Raw genomic sequence first — 13,986 nt, 5'->3', positions numbered from 1 at the left:
CACACCAGGGGGTGAGGCTGATAAGAGTCCAGGGTGTGACCTGGCAACCATCTGTTATGAATGAGCAGTACCACACAGTGCTCAGTATGAGGGTATTCTAACATAGACGATTAGGAAGAGAGACTCAACCAGAGTCGTATCTTCACTAAATACCTCTTCTGAAGACAAAAGATAGTTGATCTGAAGCAAAGAACAAAATATTGGAGCGAGAAGCCAGGTGTGGCTGCTGGAGAGTCGGTAGGTGTAAGGGAGACAGAGAAACGATCAGCGTTCACTAAAGTGGATATAAAACATACCTGTATTTCCTTGAGCATCTTCAATCTTACTGGGTGAATGCAACAGAAAAGATGGACTGGAAAAGTGAGGGTCTTGAAGGGATAGCTGCTGCTGCTGCTGCAAAGGCATGGTGCTAAGGACTACCCGCCAGTCTACGTGGGTGACATCGGACCTGGACCGAGCATGTCCTGGCTTGAAAGTGGTAGTCTCATCTAATAAGTCATTCACAGAGCGAGGTCTGTCCCTCCGACGCTGGCAGATGTTGAAAAAGTTGAAGGTTGATGCTTCTTTTTGCTCCATCCAGGAAAGGTTATCTGGGGCTGTCCCTCTCTGGACCATAAGCTGTTCTTTGGCAGGGAAGACATTTTGAGCTTTGGTTTCTAGGAGTCTGCTCTTACAGTGGTCCCAAATCATGGTCCCCTTGCCTAGGGAGGCAACATTTCTCAAAGCACCATTGTCTGTTATGCTACTGAGTACCTCATGCCCCACGAGTTCAGGGACTTCCTGAATCCCATAAACTTCTGCTTGCTGCACAGCCTTTTCCAGCTTACTATCGAAAGTACTAAAGAAGTCCTCTGTCACCTCCAAGGCAGGGCTGATGTCATCCACTTCCAAAGCTTCCATGACCCAGGGTCCAAGAGGTCTAAGTCTTCTAAACTGCTTCAGGAAAGGGTGTCACAAACATTCAGCCAACAGAGAGCAATGGTTCATCAGTGCAGCTGAGGAAACAAGTGGCCGTGACCTTCACCTGGCCATCTAGGGGCTTATTCATGAGACAGGGCAGTAGTTATCAAAGCGGTGCAGCACCAATCCTTGATTTCCTGGAAGAACACAAACAAGACAGCGTTGGCACACAGTCTACTGTGCTCTGTAGCACACAGGTCTGTGCGGTCACTTTCCCTATTCCCAGCTTCTTCTATGGCAGCCATGCACATGGGGGTGCGACAGCACACAGCTGCCTACTGTCAGGAATGCGCATGGCTCTCTACTTTGTGTGAGAACTCAGCAGAGCAGGGTAGAGCTCCCTGAGGAGGGGAACAAGGCCAACTGCTTTTATCCACACAGAGCGGGCTTTGAGGGCAGTTGTAAAGACAAAAACCCCTCATCTGTTGAATGAAAATAGTAAGCAAAAGACACGAGGGGGTCTGCGGCTGGCATCTAAAGTCATGGATGCTTTCCCAACACTGAAATTACTCACGGTCTATTGGTAAGAAGGTACAGGGAGAAGTAGAGAGGGAGGCTGTGTTTTGACTAAACCTGAGTGTAAAATCACCAGCTTGTGCCTCCCCGGACCATAAAGCCTAATGGTGACTCTGGCCCTCAGAATTTCCCAATTTTTCTGGGAAAAGGTTCCCAGTGCCAAACTCCCTGGCTTCTAGCCTGACCTCAGAGTACAGGTCTAATCTGATATTAAAGGTCAGGGGTTTATGAACCTCTCACGGAATTGGAAGCCGGGCCAAAAAGCCTATGGCAAAATTATGGCCCAAGTGGCAGGCTTTAGTTCATCATTTCTTCTCTCTGGACCTGAGCAGAAAGAATGCTACATGAGAAGTGCTGTCCCTCCATGGTTGGTATAACTAGAGTAGACCCTGATTGTGGTACCACCCACCACTGCAGACAGCAACCACACACCGCTATTTAAACTCAGCAGTCTAAGTTCCTCAGGCACACTGCTGCATTTCACGTGCCCAGAAGTCACATACACATACCTATATAATGTCTTCAGTACCCAGAAGCACATACACATACCTATATAATGTCTTCAGTACCCAGAAGTCACATACACATACCTATATAATGTCTTCAGTACCCAGAAGTCACATACACATACCTATGTGTCTTCAGTACCCAGAAGTCGCATACACATACCTATATAATGTCTTCAGTACCCAGAAGCACATACACATACCTATATGTCTTCAGTACCCAGAAGTCGCATACACATACCTATGTGTCTTTAGCAAAAAAACGGACAAAAGTAGGCAACATCTTTTTTTCCTCTGTACTGCTTATATATAAGTAGGTAAAAACTATCAATTAATACCATTAAACATTGCTGAACAGGTACAGAGATTTTTTTCAAAAACTATGATTAATCAATTAATTTTTAGCTCTTAGGTCATTAAACAAGTATTTTTAAATCAATAGCACCAAACTATATTGCTTAGTATATGTAAATTAAACTAGTATATACAAACTTTTATTTCTCTATTTATTTAACAAGCTGACTTCAAATCCACTACAAAACTGGAAGAGATCCTGACCCCCAATTCCCCAGCCTCCAGCTCTGGGGTGTAGGTGTTCCCTACCATCCTTGATTTTAGGTGATGCTGGAGGTCAAACACGGGGATTCAAGCATGCCAGGCAAGCACTCTACCAACTGAACCCTAACCCAGACCCAAATCTTCCCTTTGGATATATCAGTGATAGATACAGATCATGGGAACTGTGGCCAGCTATAAAGCCGTGGTGACTATGAACTAGTCTCTTTCCCCTTGTGTTAGAATGGCATACAATGTTTCCAATGTTTGGGGCTGAAAACAGGGCTTCCATTTGTTTGTCCTTCTGAGTCTCAAGCCTCAGTCTCCTGAATTACTTAACAAGTTTTAATAATTCTGAAATGTGAATTTTTTCTAATTTTGTCTTGTATGTCAGAGACTAAGAAAAATTACTATATTCAAAGTACAAGATTCCCATTTACAGAAGAGATATCATCATATAGATCACTAAATTAATCTTCTAAGACTACCAGCATTCCCTTTCTTACCTACCTACCATCAGATCCAGTGTGGAGGAGGTGTGCATGAGTGAGTGTATGCGTGTGTGTGTGTGTGTGCGTGCATGAGTGAGTGAGTGTGTGTGTGCGCGTGCACGGTTTACTAAGGGACAAATCCAGGGCTTTATAAATGCTAAAGATGCAATCTTTTTTATTATTATTATTTTGTTTTTTTAAGACAGGGTTGTCTCTGTAGCTTTGGTTCCTGTCTCTGTAGCTTTGGTTCCTGTCCTGGAACTAGCTCTTGTAGACCAGGCTGGCCTCAAACTCAGAGATCTGCCTGCCTCTGCCTCCCCAGTGCTGCGCTTAAAGGCATGCGCCACCACTGCCCGGCTTGAAGCCAGTAGATGCTGGGGATCCAAACGCAGTCCTCGTGCGAGCACAGCATGCAGCCAACTGAGCCACTTACCAGCTCCTTTACGCGGGCTTTTTGTTTGTTTTGATGGTTTCCTCATGATTAGACTAGAGCTACACATTTTGAGGAAGAAGAACACAAAAGGAAGTGCCACTTCCCTCATGTCGGAAGAATGTACCATCACCGGAGCCTACATGCCCACAGAAACCACAATCACCCTTTTCTTTAAGCATCTGCCGTATTTCAATTTCATCATTTAACTTCCTCATGGATTTAATGCTAGTATTTCTTCTCTCCACTAAAACAGGCTCTAGGAGCTCGGAATTTATGATCATTTTGCTAAAGCACATTAAGATTCTCTGTCTCTCTGTCTGTCTGTCTCTCTCACAGATACATATTGAGCATCCATCCCTCACCTACACTGCCTGCTGTTTTATTCCTCCTCACTTCTGCCAAAGCTAGAGAACTCTTCACAGAAACTCAGGCTCGCACCACACCCTGGGTTTTTCTGTGCTGCAGTGACCAGCCAGTCTCACAAATTCATTGTAAGCTCTGAGGAACCCGAAGGCCAGCCACAGTACCTTTGCCCTCCCATACAATCACTACATCAGTAGTTTTTGGGGAATCCCTTTTCTCGACTTAAATTTTTGAGAATTGTATCTTTACTTGTAGTCTACTATCTTCGAATATACTTCACTGTCTATAATTGAAGGCATCTTAAAGGTTGCCTCATTTGGCTTCAAATTAACTATAATAATAATAGTAATAATAATAATAACAACAAAACACACAGGTCAAAATATGAAGTGTTACTTCCTCTAGCATGTGAACTCCAGTGTGTGGGTGCAGAGTGGTGAGTGTTTGCACAAGGCTGGGAGTAGAGAGCTAATTAGAACTCTGTTCTAAATCTGGCTCAATCACACACTTGCTGGGGAGCCTGCGGCAAAGCATTTAACCTCTGGGTGCCTTTCTCAGTTACCTGCAATAAACTTTCTGGGATCAAACTGTTTTGCATGTAGATCATTCACGAGGTAGCTGATTCAGTATGCCTTTAACAATACAAACTATCATACGATTATGGAGCTTCCACTGGATGGACCTCACCTCTGCATCAACCACGGGCTCCTGATCTCTCCCTGGAAAGACTCATCAGGTCAACATAGGCAAAGTCAGAATCCAAAATCAATGACTTAATACTGGTTTTCTTTCAAATGCACTGATTTATAGGGCTTTATTTTTTGATTTTTTAAAATTATTATATATATATATGAGTGTTCTGCCTGTATGTCTGTATGTCTGGTATCACATGGATGTCTGATACCTAAGGAGGCCAGAAGAGGGTACTGGATCCCCTGGAACTGGAGTTACAGACAACTGTAAGCAGCCATGTGGGTGCTGGGAACTAAAGCCCAGCCTCTGGAAGACCAGTACAGACTCTTAACAACTGAGACAACTCTTCAGCCCTAATTACAGACTATTTGTTCTGTAAAAGGAAGTATTTTTCCCATTTACTATAGGAAGAAAAACTGAGGTCCATTTGTCAATGTGGTAATCAAGAGTTCAAACCAAAGAATCCCATACATGCGTGTATCGAGATGTAACAGGATGGGGATCAGGATACTGCCTTTTTTCTTACAGGAAATCTGTTCGCATGCCCATTAGGCAAGGCTGATTAACTGGCTGAACACAGCAGTCCTCCCATACAGAGGTGGAGGCAGGGATGAGGAATACCGTAGGCTGGTGTACACAAAGATAGCAGCCTGATCACCTGAACTGCCTGGCAAAGGGGACAACTTCCTCCAAAGTACTTGTCAGAACAGAATGAGTGTTCACAGGATCTGGGAACACACAGTTTCAGAAACTGTTGGAGTGGGAAGAAAAACTCACTGCCAGAGACACTTCAGGTCACCTGCTTATGGCAATCTTTTGGTCAGTACTCAGGGGTTCTCACATGCTCTCTACCTTGGCAAAAGTTGGAGCTCACAGGGAGTTTTCTGAGTTACACAATGTGATGGAGCCAGTAGAAAACCTGATTAGCAAAGTGACATTTCTGAAGCACAAACCACGATGCTTTCTCCAGCACAGAGACAGTGTGAATACGCTAATGGAGCACAGCCACGCCCACAGCAGCAGATCAGGGCACTCGGGGGCGTGCAGCTTGGAACTCATGTGGAATCCCGCTTTATAGGTTTGGAGTGAGCATGAAACGGCCTCACTGTATCCAGACTCCAAGAAAAGACCACTACTGCGTTGTGAGATGAGCACTAGGGTCATACAAAGTATCTGCATAGTGACCAATGCTCATAGAAATTCTGGTACATAATGACAGACACGACATGTCGCAACTCAGGGAAAGAAAATGAATAGTAAAGGGTGGTTGCCCCATATTCAACTGGAATCAAGACTGTACATTCAATTTCAGTCCCAACTGAATATATACATGAATATATTCTCTAAGAGCAAATACCCATAAATATTGTGAAGTGGAACACAACAAGGAAGACGAGGTGATAGGAGGAAAGGAGTCGGGTCTGCTACTCATTCCTTATGACTGGCCCAGGCCACACGCCATGGAACTTCAATCATCTAGTGGCCTCCTCCTTACACAGCTGCTACTGTCTTTCAAAGCCCACATCCTCCTAGATGGTATTAGTCAGTCCTTCATAGAAGCTTTGCCCAGACTTCCCTGGTGTGACTAATTCTTCTCAAATCTATTGTGTGTGTACGTGTGGATGCCTGTCCACGAATCCACACATACTCTACAGTGTGTGTACAGATCAGAGGAAAACTTAAGGGAGTCAGTTCTCTTCACCCTGCACGTTCTGGAGATGAAATTCGGGTCATCTGGCTTGGCAGCAAGTCCCTGTGCTCACTGAGGTGTCTCTCCAGCCCGTGTGGTTGACCTTGATTGTCAACTTAATTGGATGTAGGAGACAGACCTCTTGCTCAGTCTGACAGCTTTTACAGAGAGGTGGGAAAATAACCTTTAATGGGGACAGCACCATCCTATGTGCAGGAGTCCCAGAGAGAACTGAACAGGGACAGCGAAAGGAATGCCAGAATTCATCTCTATTTCCTGGCTGAATGCAATGTGACCCGGCTTTTCACGCTCCTGCAGACATGACTTCCCCTACCATGATAGACTATACTATCAAACGATGAACCAAAATAATCCTTCCTTCCTTTCTTGTGCTGCTTGTGACCACAGCGACGAAAAAACAACTAACGTACCTGGGCGCTCTACTCTTCACCTTCCCTCTTCTGTCTACTCAGTCTCCTCATCAAATCCCTGAGTCGGCTTCACTGATGTAGCTACATAATCAATTTAAGGATGCTTGCAATTTCAAACATCTGCCTTCATTCTCAGACTCAGATCTGACTTCTGGGCCCTATGTGTCCAGGTAAGTGTAAGAAATTTCTACCCGGCCTACTTCATGGCTAAACTAAACTCGTGTATCTTAACCACACTCGGTTGTTCATCTGTAATATTGGCTGAGTGTCCCCTATGAACTCTTTAACCTGACATTCCAGGCCTTCTGTATCCTTGGCTCAGTCTCTTTCCCCAGTGTTCCCATTCTTCTGCTCTGAACAAAAACATGACTGATTAAATTTTATGCTTTTTAAACTCTAAGTCTTTGCTGGCAACTATCACTCTCTGCCACTTCTACCCATTAAATTTCTATCAACTCTTCAAACGCCGCTCACCAGCCCTGCCTCTGCACGCCTTCTTTGGTCCCTAAAAGCATCTTTCTTTGAACTGCAACAGTATACCTCTGGTTCCTCTCTTACATCATGTGCTGATCTTATTTCCCAGTCACTCGGGATCCAGCCCTCTCTGATGCCAGCACCCATGCTGCTGGAGTCAGCCCCTAACTACAACAGGGAATAACTGCAAGGTGCACCTAGGGACAGACCACAGAGCAATAACAAACACAACAAAGAACCCCAAATGTGCATCATACCCCAGAAGGGTTGGGGAAGTGCCTTCAGACCTAAAGATTATCATTGGCTCATAGACCTATTTGGAATTTTCTGAATACAAATGGGGTTAGGGGTATTTCCAAATATAAGCTGCAATTTCTATCATGTTTTCTCACATAATACCTCAAAATTCAGTTAACCTGTGGGGGAAATTACATGGTTTTATTGAAAATACTCATTTTCCACATGCACAGTTTAGACTATGGTTTATAAAAAGTGCTTGGTGAGCCTTTTAATAAATATTCACAGTGATCTCAACAGAGAGAGGTGGAAGGAGTAATGGACTGTTTCACCATGATGAAAGAGACCAAAATGACTCATCTATTGTCAGCTGAAGGTCCCATGAGGAAGACAAAGAAGTTCTGAAATCCCTGTCTAATTAACAAATCCTGTGGGCCACCCAGGTTCAACCTTCCAAACCGCCTTAAAGCTCTCAGGTGCCACAGTGGCAGAAGCACAACCAAGCCTGCAGCCATGCCCAGAGCCACCCAGCTCGCTCGGTGGGACCAGGACGGCAACGAGCACAGCCGTCGGACCCCAGGAAAAGGCTCCTGTTCCAGCAGTCTTCCCAGTTAGTGACACCCAGAAAGCCAGGCTCTGTAAAACGGTAGCCCTGCTACGGCTAGCTCACAGTTGGGAAGAAGGGCGAATCGTATGTGTATGTTTTCCTGGAGGATCTAAAGCTATGATCAAGTACTCAAGCACTACTTTAGATGTGGAGGCAGAAAACACGGATCTACCCTTGAAGGGCTGAACAACTAGGGGACACAGGGACAAAATAAACAAGATATATGAGAACACAAGAAAGTCAAATGACAATGATGTGTACACAGGGATTCTTCCAGGAGTAAATGTTAGACCCTAAAAAACCTGTAAGCCCCACCTGTCTAATGTCCAAGAAACCTCCTGGGATTCTGGGAGTGGTAGTTCTTCAAAAATAACAGCAAAGCCTCATGGGAAAGTATGAGTTTTGTCCATATAAACCCTGACGACACATGTTTGGGGTCACTCAGCTGGAGAGTTTCCAGGAATGGCTCTGACCAAATTCCATCTTGTCAGTATTTAAAATTTTAATAAAAAGCTTGCTTAATTTGGCTAAAATGGTGGAACAGATTTTTCTCTGGCAAATATCAGGAATAACAAAAGCCAAAGATAAAAGAAACAAACACGTAACACACCCACACCAAATAAACCAAATAAACCAAAAATGGAATTTGAAAAGTTACCTAACTACCAGCTTTGGGGAGCTTAGAAAGAATGTTATGAGATGTACTTATTTGTTTTTGTTTTTTCTTTCTGTTATATTTTAATGTGCTTAAAAGCGAAGCTGGGTCTTTGCTAATGTTTCCTCAGGAGTTCCAGACCAGTGACCAGGTCTATGCAAAAGGTGCCTCACTCTGTCTGAAATGACAGACACATTCAATGGTGGTAGGACTTAATCTATGACACTGACCTTGGCTACCAATCAGCCTCTGACCACTTTAGTCAGGAAGCAAGCACAGCAGACAAGGGCAGACAAAACACCCTCTCAGACTTCAAAGATAAGAAAAGATAAGCACAAACAACAGAAAGACTCCAGCTCTATACAACCTCAAGGCCAGAAAATCCTCGCCTGTCATTTAGGACAGAGGAAAAGGGTTGAAATACTAAGAGCAGTAGGGGCTATCTTTTCATCCTTCTCACTGGCCTTAAGTTTTTTTTTTTTTTAAGATTTATTTCTGTTTTGGTTTTGTGTGTGTTCCGTGTGGGTACATATATGTGAGCACAGGTACCCACGGGGTCAGGAGCATCAGATCCTCTGCTATGAGAGCACAGGTACCCTGTGAGCTACCTGACATGGGTACTGGGACTTAAACTTAGAAGAGCAGTATCTGCTTCAAACCACTGAACCATCTCTCTAGCCCCTTAAATTAATTTTATTATAAACCATTACCATTAATGTGGAATGGGTTTTCCCAAAACAGTTCTGCAGGGTGGGCAGGAGGGTCTGGAGAAGGCCAGCCTCTGCAGCACACACAGTAAGTTTGAAACCAGCCTTCACTACACGAAACCTGATCACTACAAACAAGCAACAAAAAAATCCCAGTTGTGCAATGTATCAATTCCAGGGATCTGACTGACTGACAGCCAACTGATCTGGCCCTGTATCCTGATGATAAGTTTGTGAGAGCTAACACTTAAACACCTTCTTCAGGGAGTCCTGCCCACCGCTATACAGAGCTCTTTACAGACATCTTGTGGAGGTCCCTTTCGGTATGGGTAGACTTAGGTTAAAGGCAAAATTAAAGGTGGCTTAACAAATGTTTAAAAATAAAATACAGTTCTTATAATGCCAAGACCAATGACAAATAATAGATAGCTAATATTTACTTCTTACTTATTAAGGGGCAGGCATTACAGCAAGCTCCCTGTGAGTACTGAGTTGTAAATCCTCCCAACAAGTCATTCAGGAACTGATGTCATTATTATTACCACTTGACAAGGAAACAGAAACTTACAGAGATGAAGTGGCCTTGAGTAAAAGCAACACTAAATGCACAGTCCTACATGTAACTGAAAGCCACTTAATGACCCTAAAATAAGACAAACATTTCATGTACAGGGTGCTTCAGATTTCAGTGTCAAACATCAGCAACCATAACTAATATTTATTTTTTATTGCTTTATTTGTTAATCCCCCCAGGTAGTTATCTGATAATTGTCATCCTTTTACCCAGGGAAATAGTTGATACCTAATTTGCAAAAAAATAAATAAAGTCTATAATCTTTGTGTCATTTAAATTCTCCAAGGGAATGGTATATGAGAAGTCTCTGAACAAATAGAATAAAAAGTTGTTCTCTACTAAAGAGCTAAGTCCCAATTCTCAATGTGACCTTTGGACATATTACTTGGAATGTCTGTGAGGGTATAATAACTGTGACTTTACTTAAGTGTTTGTTGTGTGATCTTTACTTTGTATTCTAACAAACAAAGCTTGCTGGAAGATCAGAGAGTCAAACAGCTGCACTGATCAGCCTTACAGACCAGGTAGTGGTGACACACATCTTTAAATTAATCCCAGAAGCAACACTAGTTTGCCACAGAAACCAGGAGGTAGTGGTGCACGCCTTTAATACTAGCTCTAAAGAGGAATATAAAACGGGAGCAGACAGCTCTCAGTCAGTCTCATTGTGAGATTCCTGGAAGCAGTATCTCCATTTCGGACTGAGGCAGAGGTAAGAGTCGGTGGCTGGTTGTTTTGCTTTTCTGACCTTCAGGTTGAACCCCAATTTCTGTCTTTGGGTTTTTATTAATCGTGTTGCAGCCTGGAGATCAGAGAGTGGAGCTAGCCACTAGTTAACCATAGAAGCTGGGCAATGATGGCACACAACTTTAATCCCAGCACTGGGAACTGGAGACAGGAAGTAATAAGGTGGGGTGTAGAAAGTAGAAAGTATCTCAGCTCCTTTTGGACCAAGGAGTAAAAGACAGATAGGAAGCAACTGGCAGTTGCTCCTAGTTCTCTGATCTCCACTTTGATCTTCCACATTCTTTTGTTGTTGTTGTTGTTGTTGTTATGTTTTGTTTTTCAAGACAGGGTTTCACTATAGCTATTGAGCCTGTCCTGGAACTAGCTCTTGTAGACCAGGATGGCCTCAAACTCACAAAGATCTGGCTGCCTCTGCCTCCCAAGTGTTGGACTTAAAGGTGTGTGCCACCACCGCCCAGCTCTTCCCTCAATATTTGACTCCTAATTTTTATTGATTAAGATTAATTATATTAAAGCTTCAAGTGCTTTTAGAAGTGTTTACATAGCCCCAACTGCCAGTTTCTTACTGTTTCCTTAAGAAAACATTTTCATTCAGCTAACAAACAGAAACAGTTGTAAAAAGTTTGCTTAAAGGAATGCACAAAGGTTTCTGCCAAAAGAATTAAAAGAAATATTTTCAAACTGGATGTTACTACAGATAACTCAAGCATATTTTAACTAGTAAAGCATGTTCAAATAAACAACCTCCTTTTAAAGCTGACTTAAAGTTACCTTTATGCACATATAAAGTTCAAACAAAACAAAAAAATGACTGATAACATTTAGTCTTATTCTAAATGAACTAAAACTATGCCCATTTTAATACTTCCACTCACCAAAACCAAAACAAAAGGACAGCCACCACAGGTAGTCCTCCTGTGAAGGGTACCTAAATGGACCACAAGATCTAGAGTTGCAGGCTTGGGGCTCAGTTTTCTATGCACTGTTACTGGAGTGTGATCTGGGGCCAATTTCTTGAACCTGAACTTCAGTTACTTTGTTAAAGTATAGGGCAAATACTTTTAAGGCTGTGGAGTGCAAACTAAATACCAGAATGCCACGCTTTATGAACCCCAAAGCAGGGTACAAGATGCCCCTGGGTATCTGCTACCAAGGAAAGGATTACCACATTCTCTCTGAGAAAGGGTGGTGATGGTGATCTGCTTCGGAAGCTCTGACAGAAGGCCTTAATCTACTCAAGCACTCCTTCTGCAGAGTGAAAGGCAGCAGGGGCCTTCAAGTGGAGGGGTTCTGTGGTGCATGCACCGCACGCACCATTCAAAGAAGAGCCTTACAGATTCAGATCAGCGCACCACTCAGCCTGCAGCAGGGAGCTTTCTGCAGTGACTGGAATCAACACAGAGACTCAGAGCTGGACAACAGGCAAGAGAGTGAGAAATTCTGGAGCACTTATCCCTAGAAAAGATAGATGTCTTCATCAACCCCACCCCTACAGGTTCAGGGATCCAGGAAGACTACAAGAGCCAGAGGTGGTGGAAGACTCCAAACAAAGAATGTTTTCAGACACAGCAGGACTGATGTACATACACATGGACCCACAGAGACGGGGAAGTGGATACCAAGTGTCACCTCTACCCAAAAAGCTATGTGTCGTTGATGGCAGCTGGGAAAGGGAAACCAGTTTTCTCCAACAGAGCATATCACCCACACTCTAGGGCTAATAAAATGACTCCATGTTTGTTATCTGTGCACTTTTTCTTTCGGTGTTTTTATCTCACTAGGTTTTCTTGTTTTCTGACTTATGGGTTTCTCAAAGAGAGGGAGAGAAAGCATGAAGTTGGGTGGGTAGGGAGATGAGGAAGATCTGAGAGAGTAGAGAGAGAAAAGAATATGATCAAAAATATGCTGTATGCAAAGTTTTTAAATAAAAACAAAAAGAGAGCTCTCCCTAAGGAGAACTATAACCAGGCCCTCTCCTGCGTTCTAAGCCTCTCTACATGCAGTCAACATTCCTCCTTTCTCTGTCATCTGGGTTTCTGGGAAATTTGATCTTTATACTTTCAGGCTTTACTTTTCCCCACCCCACCCACTCTCCCACAGTAAGCAGTCTGGTTCTGCCCAGGTGAAACTTTGCATGCAGAGGTCTCTGGCAATTTCTAGATGGCCGAATCCAGGAGCCTTCTTACAGTGACTCTGACTGGCACTCGGCAGTGTGACCTACCCTCAGGAGTCACTGGCACAGCCACCTCTGTCCTTCCTCTTTTGTCCATGGACATTCTTCTCTCCTGTTCCTGCTCAGGTGATAAACACCCGACAGGCCTCTTGCCCAGCGTCTCTTCCATCCTCCCTAATGATATGCTCCATGTCTGTGGCTTTAGCTACAATCCACGTGGAAGATGGAGAATATTCTCATGAGCTCTAGTTACACTATTTGTAACTACTTTTCATATATGCCCTGATTCCTACAATTCACAACCAACTCCTCGTTTTACTTCGAGGCTGCCTCCTCCAAACATTTGCTACAGAGAAAAGGACAAACCCCCTAATAAAGATGAATATCCACTCTGGCATTTCTAGCTGACTCACCAACGACCAACACAAATTAGCAAGCCCCATGAAGCCTACCTCTGTGGTATCCACCAAACCTACCCACTGCTCTGTTTTTCTACTACCAAACCTCCAGGCAGTGTTCTAACCCATTCACCACACTGCCACCCAAGTGGGCTTTCAGAAATCAAACCCCGGGACTGGTATGTAAAATAATATTAAAAAACAAATCAAAACCCTGTTTCCTTCTGCATAGATATTACCCAGGAGAGCCCACACCACTTTCCTCCCAGCTGTCAGTTCTTTTTTTTTTTTTGTTTTTTGTTTTTTTGGTTTTTTCGAGACAGGGTTTCTCTGTAGCTTTGGAGCCTGTCCTGGAACTCCCTTTGTAGACCAGGCTGCCAGCTGTCAGTTCTTAAATTTCCCTCTATGCTCCTACCATGATCCCTCCTGTCTCATACAGAACTTATAGAAATTAGAATCTCCCTGTTTCTTCTCTTTGAAGCCCTTTTTCCTTCACCACCTTTATAACCTCTTTACCAACACTGTTCTTCCCAAGGCTTCCCACCCCAGCGGCTTGCATCTAATCCCGCCTTCAGGTGTGTGCTGGCATCCCAGGTCCATTCAGACCTGCCCCAATCTTCCTTTACAGCATCCTGACGGCCTTCATTAATAGGTCAGATGCCCCCAACAGGGCCTGCTCTCCTGTCTGCCCTGTGAGCTTCATGAAGTCAAGGACCGTTGGTGTCTTGTTCAAGGTTTTTTATCACAATACAGACCACACAGTGATGTGTGTATTG

General features: G+C 43.7%; 1 protein-coding gene across 3 annotated transcripts in view; it reads right to left on the bottom strand.

Moving 5' to 3' along the window:
• The window catches only part of Plekhm3 (pleckstrin homology domain containing M3), a 178,141-nt gene that overhangs the window by 156,214 nt on the left and 7,941 nt on the right, over positions 1 to 13,986 (bottom strand). For all 3 annotated transcript variants that reach the window (XM_057761522.1, XM_057761521.1, XM_057761523.1), the window contains exon 2: positions 297 to 1,097. In XM_057761522.1, the coding sequence (XP_057617505.1) occupies positions 297 to 900 (604 nt within the window). In that variant the 5' untranslated portion in view covers positions 901 to 1,097. The remainder of the gene's footprint in view (positions 1 to 296; positions 1,098 to 13,986) is intronic.

This window comes from Chionomys nivalis, chromosome 2 (assembly GCF_950005125.1).
Source record: "Chionomys nivalis chromosome 2, mChiNiv1.1, whole genome shotgun sequence".
Taxonomy (NCBI): Eukaryota; Metazoa; Chordata; class Mammalia; order Rodentia; family Cricetidae; genus Chionomys; species Chionomys nivalis.
This window is presented reverse-complemented; position numbering and strand designations above follow the sequence as displayed.